General features: G+C 48.9%; 1 protein-coding gene across 1 annotated transcript in view; it reads right to left on the bottom strand.

Moving 5' to 3' along the window:
- The window catches only part of LOC146196567 (transducin beta-like protein 2), a 262,041-nt gene that overhangs the window by 40,612 nt on the left and 198,331 nt on the right, over positions 1-23,098 (bottom strand). The window contains exons 5-7 of the mRNA XM_084598315.1: positions 13,496-13,582; positions 6,966-7,101; positions 4,117-4,166 (exon numbers count right to left, since the gene is read on the bottom strand). Coding sequence (XP_084454441.1) covers positions 4,117-4,166; positions 6,966-7,101; positions 13,496-13,582 — 273 coding nt within the window. The remainder of the gene's footprint in view (positions 1-4,116; positions 4,167-6,965; positions 7,102-13,495; positions 13,583-23,098) is intronic.

The following is a 23,098-nucleotide window of genomic DNA, read 5'->3' as shown; positions in this document are numbered from 1 at the left end:
TTATTTTCAGTGCTTTAAATCAGCATACAGAACATAATGTCGCACTTTCTGTAGAAACATATTGTCTTAGGCGAGCTTCAATTCGTCTTTCTGGATGAATTTCACAAAAATATTAGGTGACTGGTAGCGTATTTTCGGTAAGCATTTGCTAACAGCTTATGAACAAGACCGATTTCTACTTCGCCTGTGCTCACACGCAGCCAATAGTCCTGTGCTATCGAGTTAGCCAAGAAAATAACCACTCGAAAAAATTTACTATTTACGAATTCGCTTCCTTATTTTTGAGGGAGGAATGTTGTCTGTCCTCTGATTCCCTGGAATAGCTCACTCTAGATGAAACTCTGTCCGTGTGCCCTGAGGGCAAGTATATACGCTCAGGCGATGTTCGTAAACAGTCCGCGGATTCTTCGAGTAAATATGACGTGTGTTCTCTGTTGGAAATTATAAAACGCGTCAATTGTCAAACATAACATGACAACATGGGACGGGGTAGGTGCGGTGTGTGTGTGTGTGTGTGTGTGTGTGTGTGTGAAGGGGGGGGGGGGGGGGGCTACAGGAGCCGTCTTATTATTTTTTTTAACAGGTCCTCATCACTGTTAATCTGCCGCTGCCGCCATCTTGCCCATAACGTCACTTGCGCCTGCTCGCAACGCCACCGCCCCACACTCGGTAGAGCTTCGAGCATGATTGGGCACATGACAGGTAAGTGCCGATGAAATAGACAGGATTAAAGGCGACGCTGTAGACGACAAATGCGAGGTAAACAACATACTCAAGGCAGTAATATGCACTTCGAGGGGCATGTGCGTGTCGCACTATAACCTCCTTGATATACTCTCGCCGGAAAAAAAAAAAAAAAAGTGCAGCGCGATTCATGGCATTGAGATTAATGGAGAAACGAGCCTACCAGCTTCGGACGCCGCCGTGTGTTTATAAACCGGGGATATGTGACACTGCAAAACAATGTACAGCATTATCTCCAAACCCAGGTTCCAAAACCAAGCCTAACTCACGAACAGGCGCGGCTGCTCCGGACGGTGCATAAGGAAATATATATAATTCCCCCCTCCTCTCGATCGTGTGAAGAGAAAAAATAGCGACAGCTATATATATAGCAGCGGAAAAGCTTTGCCCCACCGCTATCTACTTAAGATGCTGCACAGTGTTAGAGGTGAAGGCACGCGCTGGGGCGATTGATGTCACAACAGCTGACAAAAAAAAAAAAAAAAAAGCCAGTGCGCCTTTAAAAAAAAATAAAAGACCGGCCTAATTATTCTCGATTAATGTGCTCTGGCTCATCATTTCCCAAATTTAATCGTTTTCTCACCCAATTTTTATCCCGTTAATCTCAACGGCGCTTCACAATTAACGGGAGCTGCTGTCGAGGTGCTCGAGAGAGGCGGGGAAGGGGCACAGGCGTCGCGATCCGCCAGACGCGCAGACGCAGTGACAAATTTGCGCCGACGCGGGCGCTCGAGCGCGCACACAATTGCCCGCGCAAGCTGGTTTGCGCAATCCCTCCCAATCTTCGCGCGATCGTATTACACCGGCAGCGTCATTAAGTAGTGAACGCAACTATCCTAGAAATCCTCTCCCATACACCGAATCGTCGAAATGAATCGCATTAAACCCTCGAAAGCACAGCCGCGTTTGCGAGGAATTTTCCTCCAACGTATCGAACCTCCTATGTACTTCGATCATTTTTCGCCCTCACCCACCGTCGTCGCCGGCGACAGACGGATTACCAAACAGCGCAGTGCGGCGGTGACCAATATAAAGCTGACCGCAAATTAAGCGGCATGAGCATCGCTGCAGGGGGTTCGCACAAGGAGGCACAGCGCGGCGCAGATATTGCAGCTGCAGCGTTCAGCTTATTCGTCACCGGGGTGGGCGACCTCGAAGCAAAGCGCTGCTCGCGTCGCGTCGTCGGTTATCGGCCGGCCGCGCTTCTCTCGGTGCCGATAGATGCCGCATGTGATACGCCGAAGCCGAGCGAAGCTTCGCCCGCGATGCAAGGCAAGGGGTAATAACCGCGCGCTAACCGCGTGGAGGTAAGTGGAGGTGAGGTCGCAGCAGCAGCCCGTTCGACGCCCCTCTAACCTTTAGGCACCGGTCGAAACTAATCGGATTAGCAAAAGCTAGAGGCCAGATGGAGTGACAGTAGGGCGGTTTTTATATGCTGGGAATAAAAATCAGGATTAGAAAATTGAGAAGTTTCTCTACCACTCGTCAGCGTCCAACTTAGCGTAAGAGCACACGGCTGCAAAGGAAAAAAAAAATGTGGATTCTAATTGGTAACTGCTGCGCGCTATTCAAAATGTACGCCCCACTGAAAATGAAAAATTGCTTCTGAGGAAATGAAACGCGCAGCAACTGTCTCGCTCCGCGATGAGCACCTCAACCCCGCTGTGAGGAAGGAAGGACGGTGGGAATGAAAGAGGGAAAGATGTGCCGTACTGGAAGGCTCCCGAACAATTTTGACCACCTGGAGATACTTAACTTGCTCCAACATCGTATATAGCACACGCTGTCTGCATTTCGTCTCCATTAAAATGCGACCGCCGTGATCGAGCTCGAACTCAAGTGCTGTCAGCTACTCCCAATAGGACGGATTAGTCCACCGATTTAGAGCATTTCCCATTAAGACATTTTCTTCAAAGAGAGAGAGAAAACGGAGTTCCAGAAAGCACCGTAAGCCACCACCCTAAGCGACCTTCCCTCGAAACCTTTTCCATCTGCTCCTTATAGCACGGGCTTCTACTCTATCATACTGTTTTTTACCTGCTTCTTTTCTTGTTATGCGCAAATCCCCCCCCCCCCCCCCTTCCTCCCCTTCTCGATCGTGTGAGCCGTGCGCAGAGAAACAGGTCACCAGCAGGTCAGTCATCCTCGCATGCAGTGTCGGCAGTAGTCGACGTATATAGTAAGCATACCCGCTGCAGGCGGCAGCACAGTAACTCACTGATAGGGTTAACGAGCATTCATCGCGCCGGTTAGCGTTACGCCTTATGCACCCGTAGAAACGTCAGAACGCGATGTGCCTCGAAGTGCCCATCGTGGCTTGTTTGTATCAGTAGCCACCGGCCAGCGAACCCTCACTCTCGCCCATGTACTTTTTTTCCCCCGTAGCAGCGAAGGAGAACAGAAAGAAACATCGTAAACGCATCGCACGTTGGGTATGCAGTCAGCGACTCACAGTATACCTTCACCAGACTTGCCACCTCGCTTTTCTGTTTCTACGACGCGCACTCCCTCTCCGCCACCCACCCAGCGTAAGGTATAAACAAGGAAAGCGAGAAGATTGTGAAAAAAAAAAAAAATATAGCATCTCGAATTAAGCTGACGAATTGAAAAATTAAAGATAATGACGTAGAAAAAGGAACAAATAAATTCACGTCGCTGTCTTCCATATCGAGCACTCAACTCAAACTCGTCTAGTCTTTTTTACTTTTTCTTTAGATATCAGTATTTTTTTTTTTTTATGGTTTTTCTCCTTCTGGATTGCTCGTTGCATGTACGCTCTTTCGCGCGCAGCCGACGAGGAGAAAGCGCGTATACGCGTAATTGCTGCTATACGGGGTCGCCTACCCGCGTTCGCTAGGCTCGAGGGGTGTTTTCTTCGGAGAATGCCCCCGTTGATCTTTCTTTCCCCCGCTCTGCTGTCATGGCTGCTTTTCTTGAGACCCCGAGAGTGAAAAAAGAAAAAGAAATATTCGCGCCCGACGATGACGCAACGCGGCTGCCGGCAGCGGCGGTGACGGCGTGGCTGTATGCGGTACAGCAGCGCCCTGCAGAAACCACGTGATCTGTCAGTCCGAATGCATTATAACAAAAGAGAGAGAGAGAGAGAGAGAGAGAGAGAGAGAGAGAGAGAGAGAGAGAGAGAGAGGGAGGGGTAGGAAGGTAACGAACGCGAGAAAGGGGGAAGCCGGTCAACGCACGAAGTCGCATGACGAACGATGCACGAGAAACTGCCCCTGCCGTACGCTCGCCCAAAGCTACCTAGAATGCTGGCTGGGGCGACAGGGAGGCGCAGCTCTCACTCACGCACTCGCTCACTCATTGCGCGCATGCCCGCAATCATGCACGCCCGCCCAAATATAGCTCGCTACTTACTGTTGCAGTCCCAAAGCTTCCACGTGCCGTCACGAGATACCGACGCCATCCTGCGGGCAGGGAAGACAAAACAGAGGACGCCGCAATAATAAGAACTGGGTGTCCAGAGCCAGGTATTTAAACGAAGCGGCCAATGAACACAAAACCCTACGTAAACAGTGAGAATATACACATGACGCACATGAATCAGCTCAAATGTATTTCCATCTTGGTGTCCACTAGAACTATCAAAATAATGGCCTTTTTTTATGAATTATCTCTATGACGTTGACGGATTCCAATCTTAGTTTAGTCGGAGACATGACCTCGCCCCTGAAGAAGCGCAGGCTCAAATTGACGTCGTATTCTTCTCATTTCTGAAAAAGGATCCCTGCTTTTAAAACTGCTATCGTACACACTGTTATGACAAATAGCTGCTGCAAATAGCTGCCGGCAAGCAAAAACAAATAAATAAACAAGCAAACAATAAAATGCATGACCTTGCTTTTAGTTGCCTAGGACTGAAATATCGAGCATGCTATTCGATTGTTCTGATGACCTCCATGACGAAACTAGCTTTTCTATTTAGGTGAAAAAGGCGATGAGCCTTTTTGAACTTAAGTTGCATTCATCACAAGGAATTTCAATGACCAGGGGTCTCTAAATCCAAGCCGTTCGCGCAATTCGCAATTCCTCCGCAGAGCCAAGAATGAGAAAATCATGTAGTTGCTTGAAGTACCGTCAGGTGTGTTTTGTCGCGTACTCCTACAATACGCAAAGTAAGAAATTTTATCTGCGTTGATCATTTTGCCGCTCGCTCTCTGTCTGTTTTGCGCAGATTTCATGCGTACCCTTTATTCCCCGACACATCCTCGTTGCGGCAGTTTGCAGATTACTGCGAGTTTCTTAGCCTTGAGGCTGGTTACTGCTGTGCCAGTAATTAGGTTTTATTTACGATTACGGCGTGCGAGCTCTTTGTAAGCCCGGCCATGCCCCCCTCCCTCCCGCCCTCCCTCCTTCTCTCTCTCTCTCTCTCTCTCTCTCTCACACACACACACACACACACACACACACACACACACACACACACACACACACACACACACACACACACACACACACACACACACACACACACACACACACACACACACACACACACACACACACACACACACACACACACACACACACACACACACACACACCTCATTGCCCCTCCGTCATGTTTTCCAGCTGCCTATTCTCCAGCATACGGCACTACAAATGGTGTTGGGACGGAGCCTTCGAAAGTTATTGGCTTTGCCAGCGGATACGCAACAATAATTCGGCGACGCGAACAACGCCTCGATCCCGTTGCATGAAAACGATCGAAACGGGAATTTCGCAAAGCGGAAATTTGCTCAATATCCGACCGCTATCTCTGCAAGTCTGGAGGGAGGACGGAAGGCAACGGCTGGTGGGTATATAGATTTCGGCCATGTGACGCGAGCACATAGGCCGATAACTCAAGAGAGACAGATAAACCGCAGCAACCACGAATACGAGAAGTGTGTTAACTTTAACCTTGTAATCGATGCTGCGAGGGGCTGATAAGAGCAGCACCGTAACATATGAGCTCACGAGTGGAGGAAATGCGTCCGCTAACATTCCCAGGTGGAATGGATCGAAGCCTCATGGCGCCCCATGAACGAGCGAATGAAGCAAGGAGCTAAGCGATAGAAAGAACAACAGATAAAGCAGGTCTGTTCCCCTTATTATCGCGCTTATCAATTTGTGCAAGGGAGACCCCCGCAACGGGCTCGTTACTCTGATGTCCTCGCTATGCACACACTGACTTTATTCTCCTTGACCCGGGTGCGATAAGACGCGCGTGAGCTTTACGTAACATCAAGCGGCTTTGACAGATTACTTGGTTCCAGCTACGACCTCGGTAAATCGCGAACACACACCGCATCGTTAGGATCATGGCGCAAACGCGAAGCAACAGGTGAACCAGGAAGCGGAACGGGCATTTACACACCTGATTCGCGGACAGTCAGGTAGAGGTGCGCGATAGACGCGGCGAGGGAAAATTGTCTTACTGTATATGGCTGTAACTGTTGATATTTAAAAAAAAAAAAAGTTAGTTGTGGTTTAACTCTGGTTAACCCTAGTTGAATTGCGATAGCAACGGCGGAAGCTTCTTTTGTCGGCTACATTATTATCCTATCACGCCCTCTCAGCGTAAGGTGCTATATTATTGGGGACACTTAAGCTCATCCTTTAAGAGTATGACGCGAGAGCGTTAGCTACCAGCCCACATATAAATGAGAAGGGTTCAATGCCGCTGAACCGAATGTGGAGCTTAGCTGCCAGTGACCGAGCGTTCTTCTCCTTCTTCGGTTGCTAGGCAACGGCGCACCACCTGCTCGGCTGATCGGCTCAACCGGGGTTACGGCCGGTGCTACGCGACGAGGCGAAACCTGGAGTAGTACTGCTAACACAATGAAAGAATTGTTTGGGTGTAAATTCGCAGGGTGAACTAGACGACTAACTATAAACCGCAAAACAGTTAGCAGCCATGGCTATACATGTCAACATATCAGCATGTCAGCAGCACCGCCAGGTGGCGTTGTTCCACAAGGAAAGCCTTGGCACTGTCTTCGGAGCATAAAGTTCACCACACACTATTACTAAGAGCTCGAAGGAGCCCACGTGGTACACCATGCAGTATTGCGCACTAAGTTCGTGGCTTACTTATCGCGTTTCGGAAACAAAGCAAGCTTGTGTCGACAAATGTCACCACCGCGAAACGGGGAGCGCCGTGTGGTTCGAACGCTTCACAGCAGGTGCATATATATGGACGTCCGCAAAGCCTGCAGGCTCACCTGGACGAGTCGTTGGAGAAGGCGAAGCAGAAGACTCCCGACGTGTGGCCCTTGAGCTCGAAGGCCCTCTTCACTTCCTTGAACTCGCCCGTCTTGCTGAAGCACACCTCCCACACTTTCACGTCGGGAGTGAATCCTGCACGGAGGAGTCCCCGGGCAATTCAAGCTACTGTACAACAGACGTAAACGAAAAAAAGAAACAAAAGCGCGCCCATCGACACGTTACTCGCGCGCACAGCCATCAAATGTATTGGATGGGAAATACAAACTTGGCTGACGCAAGTATCCGTAATATTTGATGCGATATACCATCGTCGCACTTAGCATTCACTGTTGCCAAGTAATGGTTCAATTAGTTGCTAATTAGCACGACACAGCTCAAGGCTTTGCCGTAGTGCTATTTTGTAGCGTTAAATAGCATAGCTAATTAGTAGGAATACTTAGAATACCTGTTGATTAGCGGTCTTAATTTCAACTACGTGTTGCTGCCATATGATGTGCGGCTGCTGTCCATTCCATCGTAAGAGCCAGTAGCGTAAGGACTCTAATCTATCGCAGTGAACGAACACTCTTCTTGTGACGTAGAGGCAGCACACGCATGGCTCGTAACCCGAATACCAGCGGTTCGACCTTTCTTCCTTTCAGGGAAAGTGATTTTCTTTCTTCAGATACTTTGTAACACTGTATGACTGAAGTTTCGACGCTGTAGATGACGTCACAGCACAACAGGACCCCCGCCAGAGCCCCTGCCGATGAGGCCATGTCCCGTGGTCTTGTGTCGTCACGTGTGCCTCACCGATCCTCCAACGCTCAGCTGCGTCACCTGCCAACTCCGCCTACAAAATTCTCTGATCGGCCGGAAGGTTGATGGCGCCACGGTACACGGTCACATGACATGGCAGAGCGCTGATTGGTCGATCGGGTGGGAAACATGACGAGACTGCGCGCCTCTCGTTCGACCAATCAGATACTTTCGTGACGGACGCAGGACGCCACCCGCACTTCCTCGGAATGCATATGTATGGACTCTATTTCTGTCTCATTTAAAGAGGATAATAGACTGCTTAACAGGGACCATACTTTAATCGCATTGAAAGAGCTTCCATATTTGGACACCGGCTTAATTTCACTATCATCATCAATTCATAGATATACCCGTCCATGCTGAGCAACTTATCTGCACAGACTACACAACTTAGTTGACGCTCTATATGGCTTGTGAACTATACCACAGCGGCGGTAGTGGAACGCATGTGAGAGAGCAGAAAATAAACAGCGGCCGAGTACCCTTCTGTGACGTCCAATAGATAAAAGAAAACAAACTCCTCAGTCTGGGCTATCATGAAGATCACGCATTTAAAAACTGGTAATTTACTAACTTTAGCGGTATGAAATCAAGAAGAGAATGATCAACTGTTGAAAATCTCGCACTGCAGGTAAGCACGTACACAATTACCTTTATTCAACTGGAGGTGGAATTAAACTGAATGTCGCCGCCGTCACATGCCTTCCGAGTGACGTCAGACTGCATTGACCGAAGTGAACTTCACAGAAACAATTGAGTTGCGCTATGATCGTCGCAAGAGAAATGAGTAAGCGCGCAGCTTTTGCAACGATCAAAACGGCCGCGAACCTCAATTGACCGAAATCCACCACATACGTTAAAGAAAGAAAGGAGAACGTAGTGGAAACTGAGCGTTGAGCCCTAAAGAGGAACCCACAGACTTCACAACGCAACAGGCAGTAACGACATAGCTCAAGCACGTGGCCTTGGCGTTTGCAGCGCCATCTCGCGATAATCACTAGCGTTATACACTGCCAAATGCGGCGCATGCAGTGGGAACATTGCTGACACGCAAACAAAGGAGTCAGTGAATATACGTTTATTCAGAGGGGGTGGCCCCTATGCGTAAAGGGAGAACAGGATGGGAAAGGGGTGGGTTGATGTCTCAAAGACGATGCAAAAGATCCAACTCCTAGCCGGAAGCTCGAGTCCAGCACCGCCCGCGAGGTGGCGAAATCCATGCCTAGTACATCGGTGCCAGACTACGGTCAAGGTGACGCCCCCGTAGGTATGGCGTGTGCCCTGAACTCCCAGGTCAACTGGGACGCGGTATAGGCCTTTCAGTGAGACCGCAGTCCGGGTAGAAATGTGCCGGAAGAAGACCCATCTGCAGGTCCTGTCCCGGGACCGGTACGTTAGGGTCCGATGAGTCGGGATCGGTAGCTGAAGCGGTACGGGATCTTCGAGGTCTGTACCGTTGCCATAAGTCAATTGCGCCTTGACGGAGGGCGAAACCTTAGAGAAGACTGTGTATCAGCACATGACCTGCTCCCTGCATTTCCTCCGGTAGTGGGTCAGGATCAGGTGGTAAGTTGTAACGTCCGACTTATCTCGTTACGCAAGGTTGCTGCCGTCAAGCGCATGGTCCGCCGGGACTGGTAGTACGGGGGCAAAGAGGGATGGCGATGGTGGCAAAGACAGATGACAGGCAGTGAAGGTGAGCCAACGAAAGTGAGCTAAAGCTGACGCGTGGAATTAGAGGCAGTACCGTTTCCCTCGATGCCCGTGTGCTCGGGCACCCAACTGATAGTTAATACTCTTCACCAGATGGACATCGGATAAATAAATAAAACGCACAAGAAAGCGAGCAATGCGGACTCACAAATAAGTTTTCACTGACGACCAAAACAAGGGTAGCGTTCATCTACTTCGTTCCTTTCGTTGCTCTGTTTATTATTTAACTACTGGTAGTTTTGATCCATCGAAGAAAACTGTTCACGGAGGAAGAGCTCCGCATTATGGCTCGCACAATAATTATGTGCCACAATCGAGCCTTTGCAAACAAATTAGAAGCCGAGCAATGCAGCTCTCATGGCATCTGTGGAAGTCATAACCTGATGGAGAAACGAGAAACGCGGCCCTATACAACCCCCCCCCCCCCCCCCTCCCCGCCTCTAAACATTTGGCAAAGCATGTAACGCGCGCCTACGAAAGAGAAGGAATTAACCTGGCGCAGCAGCCAAACCTACAATGGGTTGGCGACCCGTTCTTCGAGACATATCCATTTCGTGCGCAGGTTTAGAGTCGTGGGTGCCAGCTGACTCAGCGATAGCAGGACACGACACGACAGCTGTGGCTTGAAACACCGATGCGTCGTCAGTTAACACAAATAAAGAAAAGCAATAGAAAAAAAAAATCAGAAGTTAACAAGGTCGCCCCGGTGGTGTCACAGCACTCCGAAGGGGCACCCTGGTGACAAGACCTCTTGATTCGTGAATGACGTGGAAAGCAGGACGTCAGCCGCTTATTATATGATACGGAAGATCGAAGAAACAAGCAAAACAAACAGCGCTTGCCAGAAACGCGCAACAGTTACGCACAGGTGAATCACCTGGGGGAAAAAAAATAACACCGTAAATAACTGCAACGCTGATAGAGGTCGCGCGAGCGCCCCAGCGATTCCTACGAAATTCTGACGCATTCGTGACGTCGTACGACACGGAATCGTGCTGACTGGCCCCGAGAAGAAAAGTCAGCCAACAGCAACAGTGGCGGCGCCATCTTCCCATCACCGTATAGACTCGTTATCTGCCTGCCTTCGATGTTACAAAACGGCGGTTCTGCCGCAAGAAAAGAAAGAAGGAGAAAAGACAGGCCTGTAGTTGGCAGAGAGCCCGCGTCGGTCTTTTAAGCAACGCCGTGCGTGATCGGTGTGAGCAATGTGCACTGCGTAGGCAAGAAAGCGGCACTGCGGCATCTAGTTGTCGAGGTAGAAGGACGCGTAAAGTTTGCAACGCGTCAAGCGAGCGTCTATGAGAGAGAGTAAAGAAAGGCGAAGAAATGATTCGACAAGGACGAGGACCCGCCGTGTTCGCACCAAGTGTGCGTCTGTACGCTTCTTGGAATCAGTGCTACTATACGTACTCTTGCAGGAGGAGAAATTTACAGTGAATGCATCCCGCTGCGGATAATCCCCCACGCGAGCTGAGTGCAATGAGCAGTGTATGCGTAAGTGTAGTATAAGTATCTCGGGCAGAAAGGCTCGGGCAGAGATTCGAATATAAAGAAAGCGGTGGAAAGAACTCGATTTTCAGTCAGTTTGGCAACTTAGCTAGCAGTATATCCTTGTTTACTTCTCTTCTCAGGCCAGACCGCGAAAGAATATTTTGTCAGATAATGCAACGTTTGTTATTGCACGACTTTTCCTTTCAGCGTGTCGTCACTATGCTTTTACCTGACTGCCGATTCTGCGCCATCGCATCGTTTCTTCGTATACCCTGTTTCTACAAACTAAAAGACCTTGATCGGCATCGCGGAAACACGCAGCTGCAATCCGTGAAGTGCTCGAATTTTGCACTCCATTTGCTGCTTGACTAGAAAAGATGTGAATTCATCTTTTCCAGAGATCCGGGATTTTTTTTTTTTTTTTTTTCCAGGAACAGACGTTTAAGAAGATCTCATCAGAAATTTCGAATCCGGGACGAATATGTTTCGTAACTGAACGATGTCGTCGACAGACAGGTTCCATTCGACGAGGCATTGCTGGACGCTGGTTCTGTACGTTTACGCCGCTTGAGGGTGCTTGGAACCGGAGGGAGGATTCTTAGTAGGTTTCGTGCCGAATAAACACCGCGCCCGGCTCTTGGACTGCACGCTGTATGCTACAGAATGGAGGACCTGGACCGGAGACCCCCATAACTGTCTGGACGTGTGAGGTTATGCGACTGACGAACTGAACGACGACCTTCGCCGGGCCTAAAAACAAGACGTTGACTCGACCTCGTCCTAACAGCAAATAACTGTCTCAAATTTGACCACGTCATCGTCATCATTCCTCGTACGATTGTCTGACGTTCTAAAAACTGTTTGCTCACTCATTTACATCGTGTACACGCGTCAACACACCTGCCCCGTATACTGCTTTGAACACGTGCTCCGTATTTCCCATTTGCGTCGGCTTCAGAAGTGTTGTTTTCTCTCTCACCTCAAGCCATCTGACTGATGAAAACACTGGAACTGAATGCGTCCGCACGTATGCTGTGCGATGTCAGCGCACGTTAAAGATCCCCAGGTGGTCGAAATTACTCCGTAGCCCTCCACTACGGCTCCTCTTTCTCCCTTTCCACTTTCATTCCCACCTTCCTCCCTTCCCTTACGGCGCGGTTGCGGTGTCCACAGAAAAACAAGTGAGACAGTTACCGCGCCTTTCCCTTCCTATAAATAAAATAAATCAGTAACTGGATGCCATTTCGGTTGCCACCACTTCCGGTTCCGGCGTTTCCACCAATCGGGTGAGGACGTAAATTGCTATTAGATTCGCGATCGTGCTTGGTGCAGGTAAGACGCCCGACTACTGTGCCGGAGTTCCCGGGTTCGAACCCGACCACGGCGGTTGCGTTTCGATGGAGGCGAAGCGAAGTGGCGTCCGTGTGCTGTGCGATGTCAGCGCGCGTTCCTCAGAAGATCCTCAGGTGGTCGAAATTACTCCGTAGCCCTCCACTACGGCTCCCCTTTCTCTCTTTCTACTTTCTCTCCTACCTTCCTCCCTTCCCTTACGGCGCGGTTCAGGTGTCCACAGAGCAAGTGTGACAGATACTGCGACTTTCCCTTCCCGTGAACCAATAATTATTATTACTATTAAGACACCAGATACAAAATATGGCGTCGCCTCAGGGCGCGCTTTTTTTAAATGTGTACGAAGGTACCGTTACGCCGTGGTTAAAGTGTCCACGGAAGTAGTGTGACAGGTACTGCGCCTTTGACCAACGTCAGTCCATAGCCATTGATTCCACAGCACCTAGCTGTACCCACGTGTTCGCGACTCATCAATTTTTAGCAACTGACGTCAGCACGAGGCGTTCTACGTCACAGTTTTCCGAAAAACCACACAATAAACCTTCTGCCGAGCGCGTTTTTTACACAATGCGCACGTTATGTTACAAATGACGTATGCGCATACAAGTGCTCGTCTGCTAGGGAATCCGGCAGTACCAATTTTCAATTGTTCCGAAGAAGCATGCAGGCCGCCTGTAGAAAGTTGCTGCCTTACCAGCACTACGCACGATGCTTATACAAAATGTTACAAAAAGACCGGCAGTCTGATTACAAATGTCATGTAGCTAAGGTTCGCGGTTGCGGGAACATGACCATCGGGAGTTAAGAAAAATGTATAGCGCTGATGCTCTTTACTCGCACTGTGTTCGCACCAACCATATGGCTCTTCTCTTGGAATAAAAGTGACAGAACGGGGGAAGAACAACATACCGTGCACTGTTTGAACACGACTGTCAATCGCCATCACCATCACTGGATGCGTTCATACCACTGTTGCAGTCTGATTAAAAAGACAACTCTAGCAATCGTTTAATTGAATGACACTTTGCAGCTTTTCAGCAACTATACTTCAATTTGTGTTATGTTTACCGCACAGCAGGAGTATCGCAGCATCTCGGAGTTCGTGACGTCACGTGCTATCCATCTGTATAGAAGTGTACAAAATGCAAAAGTGGAACTCTCCCTTCCTCACCTGAAGATGCAACGAAGCGTCCGCATGGAGAAACGCAGCCATAATAGTTGTTCATGTGCCGGGTGTCCAGGCTAGCCAGGAGGTCGCCTGAGGAGGAACAGGAAAGACAAAGTCGTTTTATTATGCAGTGCACCTACAACACAACCGAAGAGCGGCACACTGGAAGTTAGTGGAGCGAAACAGCTACAGGCCACATATAATCCAATACTCTGCCGATGTCGGCCATGTCCACCACCGCCTTGGACGAGTGGGCCACAGGGTCAAATGTTTGGAAACGTAAACACATGCATCTCGATCGTCTCGATCGGGAGGGGAAGAGGGGGGGGGGGGGGTATTTTTGGCACCTTATACTTTAGAAAACAGAAGTGAAGAACATTGGTGCGTCATCTTCCCGCCTACGTCCCGTCCCGTCTGTGTTGTCAATATAAGCACTAATCTAGCCAAGAAGCCTTAACACGGCTCTATAACCGCGAGTCTATATTGCGTTAAAGTATGTGGCACAATAATAATAATAATAATAATAATAATAATAATAATAATAATAATAATAATAATAATATTATTGATTATTATTATTATTATTATTATTATTATTATTATTATTATTATTATTATTATTATTATTATTATTATTATTATTATTATTATTATTATTATTATTATTATTATTATTATTATTATTATTGGTTCACAGCAAAAGAAAGGCGCAGTATCTGTCACACTCGTTCTGTGGACCCCTGAACCGCGCCGTAAGAGAAGGGAGGAAGGTGGGAGTGAAAGCGGAGCGAGAGAAAGGGGTGCTGTAGTGGAGGGCTTGGGTATAATTTCGAACGCTTGGGAATCCTTAACGTGTACTGACATCGCGCAGTACACGGGCGCCTCTCCGTTTAGCCTCCATCGAAACGCAACCGCCGGCGGTCGGGATCGAACCCAGGAACACCGGCATATTAATCGGGCATCTTAACAACTGCACCACCGCGGCCCGGCAAATACAAATTTCTCACCATGCACTGGATTAGTAGCTAGTTTACAGAGTCGCAGAGGCCGTCGTCGCTAAGCGTAGCCTGCCACAGTATAGCATATTAGGCTTGTAAAAAGAACGGGAACGAGAAATTGCTAGACCCACTTGCCTTATTTTGCTGTGTATCTCAGGCTGAAACAAGTAGCCTCTGAAATTTTGAGGCCCTAACTCTCACTTTGAAATAATTATCAAACTCGAGATCAGCGGCAATAGTCACCACATCACGTTCCCATACTGCAAGAAAATCATCACGACAGGTCTCTCTAGGCCGGCGAGTCCCGCATCAACGTTCCAAATTGACTCAGGCTGTGAGCTCAAGGCACCGTAGTGGAGGGCTCCGGACATTTCGACCACGCGGGGTTTTTAACGTGCACTGACATCGCACAGCACAAGGGCGCCTTGATTTGCGCCTCCATCGCAGTAATACATGGGTTCGAACTCCTACAATATCAGTGTACATCAATGACACCTAGGTGGCCAAAATTATTCCGCAGCCCTCCACTACGATACTTTTTTTTTTCCTCTTTTTTCTTTCACTCATGGTGCGGTGCAGGTGGGAGATGCGTGAGAGATACTGCACCTTGCCTTTCTTCAAAAACTAAGCTAATTTAAACAAACCAAACAAAAGTATTTTCCGCAGCCATGCCCTCGGAGTATTTAACGCTGGGTAAGATGCTTGAATTAAAAATGCTACACAATCTCTACACTTTCTACATTTGCCCTTTCGGGCGCGGCCATATTGTCACTGAGATGTCGCAACCGTGTTACGATCGTGACTGCACGTGTGACAGAGCTTAGAACAGGCGTGAGCTCAGTCACACTGTAGATGGTGGAAACGCGTCTACAGCCTGCATCCAACCATTGGCACCGCAAGAATGACCGTACAAGGCGCTTCCCACTTGCACGTCGATCACACCTAGGACTCCCCTGATGGGACTGGGACAGGTAGGCCACCGCCGCTCGCGGCGGGGGCTAGCCTGCCACCGAAGTTTTGTCTGTTTTAGGCCGTCATTGCACCCGCCACCGCTTCGGTGGTGGACGACGGCCGTTGTTGCGGCGCGCGTCTTTCTCCCCCTCTAACTGCCCCGAACAACGTAAATCATACGGTTTACAGAACATTAGCCATGAGCAGTGGGAGGCGAAGCTGGTTCACACAGGGCTCCTCCTTCAGCGCCAGCTGATCGGTCAGGTCTGGAGGGCCGTATTCGCCAATGGTTTCCCGGACCTGGGTGAACCGCCCGCTTAATCACATTGTATCAATAAAGTTGTTCACAAGGACGCGGAATCGAATCCCGGCCTCGGCGGCAGTTTTTCGATGGAGGCGAAAAAGCAAGGCGCCCCTGTGCTGTGCGATGTCAGTGCACGTTAAAGAACCCCAGGTTGTCGAATTTCCGGAGTCCTCCACTACGGCGTCTTTTATAGCCTGAGTTGCTTTGGGACATTAAACCCCACAAACCAAACCAAACCAAACCTTTCTCCCCCTCTTCCTTTTCTTTCTTCTCTATTTTCTCTTCTGTCCGTGCGAGGCAGCGGAAGTAGCTCAGCTACAGAGTCAGTAGCAGGCCCGTGCATTTTCTTTTCCTTCTTCCTACAGCCACAACGACCGCACCACCATGTGCCGAGCCATGACTAAGCGGAGAGACCGCGCCTCATCTGTACTACTCTATACACATGCCCGGCCATATAGCTCCAGGCTGCTTTCTTGAAGCTCTTCAGAGGGCCAGTACATCTAAAAGCGGCGTGACGTCTAGGAAAAACAATGCGGCTTGCCAAGGCAGACGATGCAGCCCCCGATTTTTGCGGGCTTTGTATACAAAATGCAGCAAGGATGCTTCTTGGGCACTACCATCGACTTTATCGCAGAACATACGCAGATCCCCATAAGGACCTCACTCGTCAGGAAGCCACTATATGGCGAAACATGCAAGCCCGCACACTACCAAACCCAACCCGACACAATAAGATCTGGCCCGCTCAATACCCCACAAATGCATGCCCGGCCTGCGGAGATATGTCCGACATCCTCCATATGGTTTGGAACTGCCCCTAACAACGTAAATCATACGGTTTACAGAAAATTAGCCATGAGCAGTGGGAGGCGAAGCTGGCTCACACAGAGCTCCTCCTTCAGCGTCAGCAGATCGGTCAGGCCCAGAGGGCCGTATTCGCCAATGGTTTCTTGGACCTGGGTGAACCACTCACGTAATCACATTGTATCAATAAAGTTTATTCTCTCTCTCTCTTTCTCTCTGGTGTAGTTTACTCCTTCTGGCGAAGAACTTCGCCATTTGTCTCCAACCACCTAACACCATGGCTCCGGTGCACGAGCGTCCGGGCCCATTGGGAGGGACCGAAGCAGTCAATAAGGCGAGAGAGCCCCAAACCCCGATGCTGTGTATGTGCACGGCATTTATGATCGTGACTTTCGTAACGTTCGTAACAAGTGGTGCCTCCTAGCAGCGCGGAAAATAACAATTGCAGCGAATCGATCCCACGTGTGCGACCGTCGACTACAATGGGCCTTTAACGACCCCATTCTTAAAAGAGGCCAAAGCCAATGCCAGAGAAGCCCTTATATATTTTTCTTGTTCGTACACCCAACACCGAAAGAGCCAGCGCCCGAAGAGGGGCAGCTGCAAACCGCAGATTCAAGGCTCTTTCGCATGCGTATCCAGTCATGCTCAACAAAAAATAAGAAAGAAGCTCTCTCTCGAACGGCCTCTGCCAGACAGGCCTCCGTTATTCCCCACAGTGTCGTTTTAATGTATCGCCCTTCTGGCGAAACACGCCGCAAATGCCACCGCCAGTATGCGCTCGCCACAGCACCGCAGCAGGTGTCCTGCGTCGCTCAACGGTGCTGTAGTCGCCGGTTGTCAGGCGTCGAAAGGAATGCTGGTCGCATGCGCGCAGAGCCCACAGCTGGCACCTCGTGCAGCGCAGCAGCAGCGACCGGTGACGCAGCAAGAGAATTCGTGTGCATTCGCCATCATCCGTGCGGCACGCGGATAGTCACGTGCGCTAAGAATGCTTGCGACAACGGGTAGATTTACGGCGCTTGGAAGGACACTGAATGCAACCGTGCAGTTGAGAAACTCCCCACAGACACATGCATCAGAATCTGAGAGTATAATGCAGCGCTACACATGGGAGAGATACAGAAATAGAGTAAATACAGGGTTCTTCCTTGCGTAGGTTTTCTGAAACGCTTAACTGTCCCCAAGAAATGCAGCGAACGAAAGTATTCAAGTTTTATTCAGAGACCGCCAATATGATCAGTGGCGATGGTTAGCACACTGTGACGTCACGACGTTGATGCGGATATTGCCCAGAGTTGCTCGGAACAGTTTTGGTATGAGGGCGAAGTTTTTCGAAATATTGCTAAATTCCACGCGTCCGAACATATATAGTACCTCCCCCGGGCATAAAAACTTTATTGTCCGACGGGTACAGGGGCGTATTCCAATCGGCGATCCGGGGCAGACCTTTGGATCCCTGAAGAAGCATACAATCCGTCTTGGCCAATTACAACTCGGGATAGCTGTATGCAAATCGCCCACTGAAGCGCACGCTTTTCGGAGAACGGAAACGAGCTCCGGATTGCAGACTGGGATACACCATGACCATGTTATAGCACTCCACCATCGCCGCAGCGTCATGCTCCACGTGCGTAACTGGTCACCTCTCGCCATGTGCTTTGTATCCATCTCAGTGCCCCGCAAGTGTTTGCGAAGACCGCTATAGGAACATTTTGCAGGGAAAGGTTATATATGTGCCTGAATTCACATCATCATACTTCTAAACATAAACCTGATATGCTCCGAAGAGATTACGAAAGGAATTAAACGAGGAAGATGGTTTGGAAAGGTTTAAAGTCCCGAGGCGATTCAGGCTATGAGGTATGTCGTATAGCGGAGAGCTGCGAAAATTTCGACCACCGGGGGTGGCCGCACAGGCTCTTCGCCTCTATCGCAAATAGGCCGCCGCGGCCGCGTTTGGGCCGTGGACCTTAGGATCAGTATCCGAGCACCCTAACCAGTGACCCGCCGCGGCGGGGCTAAATGAGGGAGAATGAGGTGTCATATTGTATTGTTTCGTGTATGTTTGGACCAGATGGCCCAAATGTTCTCCCAGGTGGTGTTCTTTACATCGCACACACATGTGGAGGTGTAATTACGATTTCTTACTATCTTCTACTTACACTAAGTTTTCAGTACATGCTGGGTTAGCGGTCCCCATGTCATTGAAGATTCAAAATTTGAATATGCGCATAATGAGGTTGTGCCACATGAAATCACTACGTCAGATGACCACAAATTATGGTTAAATCAAAATGGTGTTCACGTACTGATTAAGATAACGCGCTTTTCTTTGGCGGAATCAGTGGAAGTAGTTTCATTAGAAAAGAAAATTGCGGCGCAGTTTTTCGTGCTCGCCTTTGCAAGCTGCATTTCCACTTGCGCCGCCCGCGGTCAGGAATTGATGCTGTGTCCGCTGAACTTGAATCGATTTAAATTAACGGAAGGTGCGAACAGCCCATGCCAAATGCCAAAAGCAAAGGCATGCCAAAAGCAAAAGAGAAATTCAAAAGGCTCGTCTGAGCAGGGCAAAGATTTCCCAAAATGAAGATGGACTGGGTGAGAATGAAGGCCAAAGCGCTAGTTCTGCGGCAACCAGAGCTCTGTACTGCGGATATGCACTGTGCGAAGGGAAGAAACGCCAAAGAAAACTCCCTTCACGGCGAGCAAGCTCCAGCGGAAGCCTGCTGAATCTTCAAGCGTTAGTTTCGTAAATAGCGTTAAGGTTACATAGATTCGCGTACAATGCACACGCTGCCGACGTGACCTATATAGTGCCCCGACAAACGTTGCTCAGTATTAAGGCATACCACAAATAACATCGCTCGCAGTGTATAGAGAGCGTCGCTTGCGTTTCCGCCGAGGAGATTTACAGCATAAAACGGAAATCCCCAAGCCATGCTATGGTCTGAGAGTCACTGCACGTTCGCGTGGTTACACGGCGCGAAAACTGGGGTCTTACCTCACAAAAGCCCAAAAAGGAGGTTCGCGGACTTGCTTCTTATGCACACTGTCCAAATTTATTCTGCAAGGCTTGCTCCAATATGATTCAACGAAACGAGACGAACTGTTTTCTACTTGAGGCTGAGCGTTATCTTAACCAGAGCTGTGATATCCCTTTTTCCCTTGATTGGCCTTTTGCCGTTGTAGTACGGTATCATAAAACTCCCGCGTGCCCTTGTCTGGCCTGTACCATAACGAAAACGTGCCAGCTTCCAAATGTGTGCTATCTGCAGTCACGTGGTTCAGGAGTAGCAGCCACTGAGCGGTGCGCGGAATAGGCAAGGCACAGCCCAGCTGCCAGCTTCAAATCTTTGCCCAGGGGGAGAGAGAAAAGTACAGGAGGTTTTAAGAGCTTACTAACGTTTGTACATTTCGTATCCTTCCATAGATTCAAAATGGCGACCGAGTATATGATCATTGCAGTCTAGTTATATTCTAGGCACTGTAGTCTAGTGTTATACGTCACTGCAACCACGTGATCACCGTCATGTAAGCTAAGGTGGTGACCAAGGTGTGTCCGCCATGGTGGTCAAGGTGGCGCGGCACCATAGGTGTGATGTCATTCACAAGCGACCATCAGGTAAATCGGACGTAGTGACGCCATTATCATCCCATGTAAGCAAAAGTGGCGCACCACCATGTCTACGATGTCATCACACCACGTGATCACCAAGCAAAACCTGAAGGTGGCGCGCCATATTATGATTAAGGTGTGACGTCACTACAGGTTCTCCTCGCTTGGGCGGCCGCCGAGTTGTTATTGTTGTGACAGTAGGAACAAGGAAAAGAAAATGTTGTGGCAGTAGGAACAAGGAAAAGAAAATACAGGGGGCTGGGACAGGTAGGTCACCGCCGCTTGCGGCGGGGGCTAGCTTGTCACCGAATTTTTATCTGTTGTAGGCCGTCATTGCACCCGCCACCGCTTCGGTGGTGGACGACGGTTGTTGTTGCGGCGCGCGTCTTTCTCTCCCTCTTCCTTTTCTTTTTTCTCTATTTTCTCTTCTGTCTGCACGAGAAAGCGGAGGTGGCTCAGCTACAGAGCCAGTAGCAGGCCCGTGCATTTTCTTTTCCTTCTTCCTACGGCCACAACAACAGAGCCAGTAGCAGGCCCGTGCATTTTCTTTTCTTTTTTTCTACAGCCACAACAACAACAACAAATAAAATACACGGGCCTGCTACTGGCTCTGTAGCTGAGCCACCTCCGCTGCCTCGTGCACAGAAGAGCAAATAGAGAAGAAAAAGAAGAGACAGAGAAAGACGCGCGCCGCAACAGCCGTCGTCCACCACCGAAGCGGTGGCGGGTGCAATGACGGCCTACAATAGATAAAAATTGGTGACAGGCTAGCCCCCGCCGCAAGCGGCGGTGACCTATACCTATCCCAGCCCCATCACGGCCAGGACCGGCCACCCTCCACACACCACCCGCCGTCGAGTTGTTGTTGTGGCTGTAGGTAGAAGAAAAAGAAGTCAGCAGTTACCCCGTAAGCTGTCCAGACGGGTGCCGAAATTGGGCCTTTAGAGCCGTCATGTCTCAAAATTGTGGCCCACCCATTTGGAGTAGAGGGGTCGGAGTGGTGGCAATTCAATTTTTTACGATATGGAACACAAATTATTAGTCGAGTTGAGCTAGCGCGTGTAAATGATTCGCACCGGCCATCTTTGTTTCATCGCGGTTGGTCCTCGAAACCGTAATGTGGGGAGGGGGCGGGCCGACCTGCAGAGAGCCACGGCGGCCTAACCGGTGCACATAGAGAAACGCCGCTTCGTGCTGAGCACGTTGGTACTCGAATTTTGGATCTAGGAGTGAAATTCAGATATAACGAATTAAGCACACTGAATATAACGAAGGCGGTTACCGAAACTAGTTTGTAATCTGCAGGACAGGTGGCGTCGGAGTGATAACCAAGGTGAATAAAAGTAGAAGGGTCAGGGTTCGCGCTATTTTTGAGGTTCCGTAGCGTGCAACACAGAGTGTATTTAGAATGTATCGAAGACAACATTCTTGAATTTGGTGCGGTCTCGTTTCAAAATGAATGTGGTGCGTCAGTCGATGGCCTCTTGAATTGGGTGTCCTTGTATCTATGAAGTGGAATGGGGAATTCTATCTTCAAAAAAGGGAGTGTGTATTGGGTCTTACATTGAGCTCGCCCTCAGTGACTTGTTTCTTGCGATTATGGACACCAGGCTCGAGAGTAATCTTGTCAGTGAAGTGGTGATTAAAACGTTCCGGTTTGTAGATGATTACTTGGTTGTCCTTAGAAAGAGCAACGCAAGCCTCCTTGGGGAAGCATAAATCTCTACCTTCGCGAAATGTCTTAAGCTACTGTCAATTACTCATGAGATGCGCCTATACAGGGCACCATCCGTTTTCTTGATTTAAAACATGTTTCTCTGAATCGAGTTTGCTGGATGTTTGAACATAGAGGGAATAAGGCTCTCTTACCTTTTTCCTCGAACATACGAAGTTGTTTAACAGAGGGGTGGTAAAAACGTGCCTTTCTAATGCAGTCAATAAGTCATGTACATGCCGAATGCAGACGAGTTTAAGCAATCAAGCAGATCGCCTACAGGAAGCCGGTTAGCCGAAGCACCTCGTATTAGCAGTAACGGAGAGCCTGCATAGGCAGAGAAAAGCACCAAGTTGACATATAAAGGCTATGATCTCAACAAGAAAATCTTAGTAATGACATACATTCACAAGTGTTCCCACGCCCTCACAAAGATTACACAGAAAATTGACGTCAAAGTTTGCATGCCAGCACTAGAAAAATTGTCCCGCATGTGTAAGGCCACATGCCTGGACGACAGTAATCATTTCATTTCATTTTTATTTCCTTCTCCTTCACCATTCGGCATAAGCACGCATTGTTGGCATGTATACCTACAATGTGGTTTACAAGATACCACTTTTTTGTGGCAAGTTGTATATAGGGCAGATAGGCCACTGCATAAATAAGCGACTTCTATAAAGCCACAGAGAAGTTAGATATTATTTGGGTAATTTGCCTCGTCACAGCCGCAGTCACAAGTGCGCGCCCGAATTTGAAGAATGTTCGAAGCATGGAGATCAAAAAACGAGAGATATAATTTAAGCCGCTGCAATTAAAAAATAGGGGTGAGAAAAGTGTGTTAGCACTCCGTCTGTTTCATTATCAAAAAATGGCTTTTTCTTTTTATATTCAGAGCAGTAGGTGATAGTGAAACGTGCTCACGGGTCTATTTTTTTTTGCGTGCTTTTGTTATTACGTATTGACACGTCATGTGGTTGGATAAAGCTGTCATCACCAAATAAAAATTATTTTAGTGGAAATTAGCGCTCATGTTGCGTACCTTCTGTGCTGTGCGCTACGGAATATCAACAATAAAAGGAAGGCTCCATCCACTAACGCTCTTCAGCAGAACACGTGCAAAAGTGGTAGTGGCATTTTCTTTTTAATTCAAAGTCAGGAAACTTCAAATAGTAGCAGTTTCCTAGTCTTGAGTTCAGCTCGTGTCATCATCCGT

The sequence above is a fragment of the Amblyomma maculatum genome, chromosome 3 (genome assembly GCF_055883805.1).
Source record: "Amblyomma maculatum isolate TAMU_Amacu chromosome 3, ASM5588380v1, whole genome shotgun sequence".
Taxonomy (NCBI): Eukaryota; Metazoa; Arthropoda; class Arachnida; order Ixodida; family Ixodidae; genus Amblyomma; species Amblyomma maculatum.
The sequence above is the reverse complement of the archived record's forward strand: the minus strand, read 5'-3'. Positions and strand labels throughout refer to the sequence as shown.